Raw genomic sequence first — 6,666 nt, 5'->3', positions numbered from 1 at the left:
GCGGGGAAGCGCCCAACCGACGCTAACCCAACCTAGTCTGTTGCACCACGTGTAACAGTCAGACCGACGCTACTCGAGCACTCAAGTTCTAATCGATCTTTTGTGTGAAATCAGTGTCACTACTAATAAAAAAGTGTGAATTTGTCAACCCAAAACATCTAAAAAATAAGTCTCCTCAATCTTACATTGATCCCTCGCGAAATTTATACGAATCAAGCGGATTAAAAGTGTAGTGCATCGCCAATCGTATTGGAAGTGGTGCAACGTGCCGCTTCCTCTACACCCCTTTTTATTTGAAGTGGCGAACGGCCACTTCATCTAAAACCGTATCGGAGGTGGTGCAACGGCCACCTCATATCGTCGTAATTTAATTACGAAAAATATCGTCTCGGAATCACACAACGTGTGATTCCATAACCCACCCTTCGCATCATCGGCACGCGTGCGTGTGTGTGTGTGTGTGTGTGTGTCTACCTATCTATAGCTGCGTCCGACAGTTCACATCGTTGTGTTCTTAGGACAGACATTGCAGTGTAGTAGCGTATGTGTATGTGTATGAAAAAACAAGTGTCATTCGCAGTTGTAATCGATCTATTACCTTATAATTAATAAATCTGGGTTTTTTATGCCGTAACGGCTTTTTCCCATCCAATTCTGTGTTTGAATTATTTAATCCTTTTTTTTGTGTTTTGTTTTAAATCGATTCTTCGCGATTTTTAATTCGACTATCATACCACCTAGGGTATGATAGCCTGTACGTCATTTCATGGTGCCTCCTGTGAGGTTTGAATTTTAACCTCTAATAAAAACTGCGAGTGACGCGTGTGAAAGAGTGTTCAAAGTAAACAAAAACGTTATTAAAAACAGTTTAAAAAATTAAAAACTATCGAAAACTTCGTCGACGAGTCTTCAAGTCCGACGTCTTATCGTATCATCATCGTCACTCCCATTCCAGGAACCATCACCGCTCAGCTGGTTCAACATCGTGAGACGTGCAAAGATAGGTTTATACATTTATCTATCTCTATTTCTTTGCACATTTAATTAACTTCATTCAATTATTTTTAGATATTCATCTTCTTGAATTTTCTTTTTCTTTTTCTTTTTTGTTACATTGAATCCAGACATTTGACTATTCTTATATAGTTATTATTTTTGTTTTCTCTCTCGTTTGATTTTCATTATAGTTATTCATCGGTTGTTGAACCAATTTGATAGATCGTTTCCTTTTTCCCGTTTACGGCCCTAGTTTACGAGATTTTCACTGATTTATCGAAGTTTATCTAAATCCAACGTGATCCACGTGGATTTAATCGGTTCTTTCATTTGATCGGCAAACTAGTTCATCGAGCCGTTACCTCATCGTATCGTAATTTGTCGATATCTTCTGAGTCTCATTTTTTCCATCAAAATGAGTCTCTCTTCAGAGGAGAAAAGACGCGTCGCGTACCTCGAACAGAAATTGAATTTCTTCGATCTCCAGTTGGGGAGGCTGGAGCAATACCTCGAGAGTACACATGTCGATCCCGCAAACGCAAAGATACGTGCGGAGAAAATGTCGACGTTGTTCGATACTTCGATGAAGTACTATGAGGAATTAAACTCACTTCAAAGCGGCAATCGCCTGGCAGGGAGTTTTCTAGAGACCGAATCTAGATACTACCAGGCAGCCGGCGCCATTTCCAAACTCCAACAAAGGGATTCGGTATTCAACTCGACCTTGAATCCGAATAACATCACTCTCACGGAGCGGCAAGAACTGCCAAAGCTCCCTAAAATAAAGATCCCCGTGTTCGACGGAAAACAAGAAAATTGGGCGATGTACAAAAATAAGTTTATCGCTCTCGTTCATTCTCGGACCGACATTTCTGACGCAGTGAAATGCAGTCAACTTTTTGACTCTCTCACTAGGCCAGCTTTGGCTAAAATCAGCCAATATGATCCCAGTGACCAAGATTATTCGAAAGCTTGGAAATCTCTCCTAGAATTCTACGACCACAAGCGCATTGTGGCCGTAGAACACTTGAATGCTCTAATCGACCTCCCTCAGCTCACCAAGGTATCAGCTGATGACCTATCCTCACTTCTGGATAAGGCTCGTCAGCACCTTCACATCCTGGAGGGAATCGGTGTTCCACCTGGGGAAAACTTACTCGTTCGCATCATCGAACGTTGTCTGCCCCAGACACTGAGAAGTCGATGGCAAGACAAGCTTAACATGGATGAAGTGCCAAAGTTGGACGATCTGTTTAAATTCATCCAGACTGCTATCTTCAAGCAGCAAGCTCTCGACTCCGCAGCGATGTCCAATCGCAACCCCAACCCAAAGAAAAGGCCAGGAGAAAGTCTCCCTCAATCGGCCAACAAATTCTCAAGGAAGACTCCCCAGACATTCGTCACGTCTTCCAAATCGGATTCATCCTCTTATAAATCCTCGTCGATGAGCTGCCCCAAATGCAGTAAAGCTCATCGATTGTACATGTGCCCAACCTTCAACGATCTCAGTGTCCAGGATCGTTGGAAGTTCATTAAAAGCATCAAAGCATGCAAAAATTGTCTGTGGGCCCATCCATACCCTTGCAGGAGTGGTCAGGTCTGCAAAAGGTGCAAAGGCGAACACCACACACTCCTGCATGAGGAGCAGGATGCCATAGCATCTGTCAGCAGTCAGCAATGACTAGCGCATCAGACGTACACATCCGTTGTCTTCCCCTCGGATTCACAGTTGATGACGACGGCGGTTGTCAAGACTGAACACAAGCGAGGCAATTGCGTCGCGGCACGCGCACTGTTAGATTTTTGTTCCACAGTGAATTTAATCACAGAACGATTCGCGAATGCCCTGCAATTGCGTAAAACTCATTGCTCGGTAAACATTGGAGCAGTGGACGGTCTGTGCACTGTTTCGAACCAATATGTTCAGGTGACTCTTCATTCAAGTTACAATAACTTTGAACAACAATCAAACTTTTTGATTGTTCCCAAGATAGCTGATGTCGTACCTAGTGACGTTTTCCCTCGACATCAGTTCGACATTCCGAAGAATCTTCAACTCGCGGATCCTCAATTTCATTTGCCAAGATCAATCGATCTTTTGTTAGCCTCCAACACCATGTTGTCAGTTTTGTCCATTGGACAAATCAAATTGTCTCATGGAGATTCTACCATTGTCTTACAGAAGACTCGGTTGGGATGGATCGTCGCTGGAGCCTCGGAACTCTTATCGGCCTCAACAACCTCTCCTTGCAACGTCGTCAAATTAGATAAGCTCATCGAGCGTTTCTGGATTATCGAAGACTTCGATCACGAACCCGTTCGATCTCGTGACGAAATTTCTTGTGAACAACACTATGTTACACATACCAAACGAGATGTTACTGGTAGGTACATAGTTCGTCTTCCATTCAGAGATTCAAAATTCAATCTTGGCGAATCTCGTTCGCAAGCGCTCAAACGTTTTTCTTCCTTGGATCGAAAACTTTCATCAAATCCTTCATTAAAATCTGAATACACCAGAGTGATGGAGGAGTACATCTCCCTTGGTCATATGACTCTTTGCGATGAGATTGAAGGTGGCTATTACCTTCCGCATCACGCCGTTATCAAGGAGTCCAGTGAAACTACCAAGGTTCGTATAGTATTCGATGCCTCAGCTAAAACGTCTACAGGCATCTCGCTTAATGATACTCTTCTGGTCGGCCCCACAATCCAGAATACTATCTTCGAACAAGTCCTTCGGTTTCGCACTCATCGCTACGTCATCACAGCGGACATTGAGAAAATGTACCGCCAGATTCTAATTCATCCTGACGACAGACAATTTCAAAGGGTTCTGTGGCCTTACCAAGGCAAACTCAGAACTTTTCAACTCAACACAGTGACGTTTGGTACAGCCGCTGCTCCGTTCTTAGCGATTCGTACCATACAACAACTTGCGCGTGATGAGGCACAGAACTTCCCACGTGCCAGCAAACTTCTACTTCGTGATTTTTATGTTGACGATTTCATCTCCGGAGCAGATTCTCTAGACGAACTTATAACCATTAGAGATGAGATGATCGCATTGCTCTCTCGCGGCGGTTTCGTCATCCGCCAATGGTCATCCAATCATCGTTCAGCTTTGGATAAGATTGATGAAAGGTTCTTTGATTTGGATTGCCTGATCAAAGACGATCCAGTCCAGAAGACTTTGGGTGTCATATGGGATGCCCAAGGTGATCTGTTGCAGTACACTTTGACTCAAATTGATCCTAACGTTGTTGCAACCAAACGTAAACTCCTCTCAGAAGTATCAAAGATCTTCGATCCTCTAGGACTCTTAGGACCCGTGACTTTATTCGCCAAAGTCTTAATTCAAGACTGCTGGAAGGCAAAGATTACATGGGATGAGTCTCTTCCTCAAGATATCCACACCAAATGGACGTCGCTAGCACTTCAGTTGCCAAAAATACGTGAAGTCTCGGTTCCTCGACAGATTTTAATCGAAAATCCCTCTCGCATCGAAATCCATGGATTTTGTGACGCCTCCAGTCACGGATATGGAGCTTGTCTGTATCTCAAATCCAGCAATCCTCAAGGTGAGGTTTTGATCAGACTGATCTGCAGTAAATCTCGTGTAGCACCGTTGAGCGGAGTTACAATCCCTAGGTTGGAACTCTGCGCAGCGACCATCCTCAAAAAATTATATGTGGAGACTACGGCTCAGTTCGACTTCCCCATCGATCAGGCATACTTATGGTCTGACTCCACCATCGTTCTTTGTTGGCTTAAGAACGCTCCTCATCTTCTGAGAACTTTCGAATCAAACAGAGTGGCAGATATTCAAACTTTAGGTGATCAAGTTAGTTGGAGACATGTCCGGTCCGAAGACAATCCAGCTGACGCGTTATCTCGAGGACAACTTCCGTCTGAATTTGTCAATAACTCTCTCTGGTCTTCAGGTCCTAGATGGTTAATTCTCGAAGAATCTGAATGGCCTCCATCCATCGTACCTTCCGCAGTTCTAGTGCAAGGACTGAAAAGGAATCTCTGCCTCATCACTACTACTTCATGTGACTCTCTGTATTCTCAGTTCTCTGATTTTGAACGATTTGTAAGAGTCGTTGCGTACATCCGGCGATGGAAGTATCCACAAACCCCTCGGAATCGTCCACTCACTGTCAAAGAACTTGACGAGGCTGAACATCAAATCGTCATGATGGTTCAGCGTGAGCGTTTCTCTGTTGAAGTACGAAGGCTCACAATTAATCAATCTTCGACGAACTCAACTCGTTCATCAGCAAAGGGAACCTCGTTCGATCAATTGCATCCCTTTGTAGACGACAAGGGACTGCTTCGTGTGGGCGGTCGGCTCAAGAAGTCCGAACTATCATACAATCAGAAACACCCAATCCTGTTGCCTAGTAAACATCCGGTTACCGATATGATCATCCGTCGGGCTCATCATTCGAATCTCCATGCAGGGATTCAAAGTACTCTCTACGCGATTCGATCCAAATTCTGGATTCTGAACGGTAAGGATCAGATCAGAAGGATTGTTCGTCGTTGTATCGAATGCATTCGTCAGAAACCAACGGTAGTTCATGCTCAGATGGCAGATTTGCCTAGATCTCGAGTGAACGAAGCACCCGCTTTCTCGCAGACAGGTGTTGATTTTTTTGGTCCAATCCTCATCAAAGAGAAGAAAGATCGTAACAGATCGTTTCTCAAGTCGTACGGATGTGTATTCGTGTGTATGGTCTCTAAGGCTGTTCACATTGAATTAGCGACTGATCTTTCCTCACAAGGATTTTTGGCAGCCTTTCCCAGGTTCACCGGCCGCAGAGGTGTTCCTGAACNAGCTCAACGAATTGTACAATCTTCTTTCTAGCCCCGAATTCGCGGAAAACGTGGTCAATTACGCTTTATCTAAACGCATCACATGGCATTTTAATCCACCATTGTCTCCCCACTTTGGAGGGATTTGGGAAGCAGCTGTAAAGAGTTTCAAACATCATTTGAAACGCATTTTAAAGGATCAAAGACTCACTTATGAGCAACTTAATACTTTGCTGATCAAAATTGAAGCGATCCTAAACTCTCGACCGTTGTGTACTCTTTCGGCTGATCCCAATGATCCCTTGGCTATCACTCCAGCCCACCTGTTGATAGGCCGACCATTCAATGCCTTACCCGAAAAATCGTTCTCGTCAGTTTCAGATAATCGCCTGTCCACTTATAACTTCATCACCAAGGCCAAACAGGACTTTTGGAATAAATGGCACAAGGAATATCTACATGAACTCCAAACTCGCCAAAAATGGCTTACGTCTACTGCTGAACTGAAACTCGGTTCAGTGGTTCTCCTCATGGACGACGCTGTCGCTTGTGCACGATGGCCGCTGGGCGTGATCATCGAAGTGTTTCCTGGGAGTGACGGCATCGCTCGAGTTGCATCAGTTAGGACCGCCAGCGGTACCTATAAGCGCAACATCACCCGCCTCTGTTTGTTACCCGTCACCTAGCTATAAGTCATAGCTAGAATTATCAGTTATATCGTTTATCAATCTATCGTATATACGTTCCTCTACTGCATAACAACCCACTGGTGGTTTATTTCGCAGCTTTTGCCGGGAGTATGTTACATCGTAACTCGTTCAAATCTTCGCGCGGGCTGAATGCTAGTTT

The 6,666-nt window shown here is 44.2% G+C and overlaps 2 protein-coding genes across 2 annotated transcripts in view; both read left to right on the top strand.

Moving 5' to 3' along the window:
- Positions 1 to 1,411: 1,411 nt before the first annotated feature.
- Positions 1,412 to 2,677, top strand: LOC107045896. Its single transcript, XM_015268304.1, has one exon. It carries the CDS (start codon positions 1,412 to 1,414, stop codon positions 2,675 to 2,677), a length of 1,266 nt encoding a protein of 421 aa, XP_015123790.1.
- Positions 2,678 to 3,112: 435 nt separating this feature from the next.
- LOC107045895 overlaps positions 3,113 to 6,666 on the top strand; it is a gene marked incomplete at its 3' end in the record, with an annotated part of 7,924 nt that continues 4,370 nt past the window's right edge. The window contains exons 1-2 of the mRNA XM_015268303.1: positions 3,113 to 4,840; positions 5,072 to 5,851. Coding sequence (XP_015123789.1) covers positions 3,113 to 4,840; positions 5,072 to 5,851 — 2,508 coding nt within the window. The remainder of the gene's footprint in view (positions 4,841 to 5,071; positions 5,852 to 6,666) is intronic.

This window comes from Diachasma alloeum, unplaced genomic scaffold (genome assembly GCF_001412515.2).
Source record: "Diachasma alloeum isolate Michigan unplaced genomic scaffold, Dall2.0 Dall_scaffold_01116, whole genome shotgun sequence".
Taxonomy (NCBI): Eukaryota; Metazoa; Arthropoda; class Insecta; order Hymenoptera; family Braconidae; genus Diachasma; species Diachasma alloeum.
This window is presented reverse-complemented; position numbering and strand designations above follow the sequence as displayed.

What these genes read in the sequence shown, in the direction of transcription:
- LOC107045896 (XM_015268304.1), top strand. Translation starts at nt 1,412, where the DNA reads ATGAGTCTCTCTTCAGAGGAGAAAAGACGCGTCGCGTACCTCGAACAG.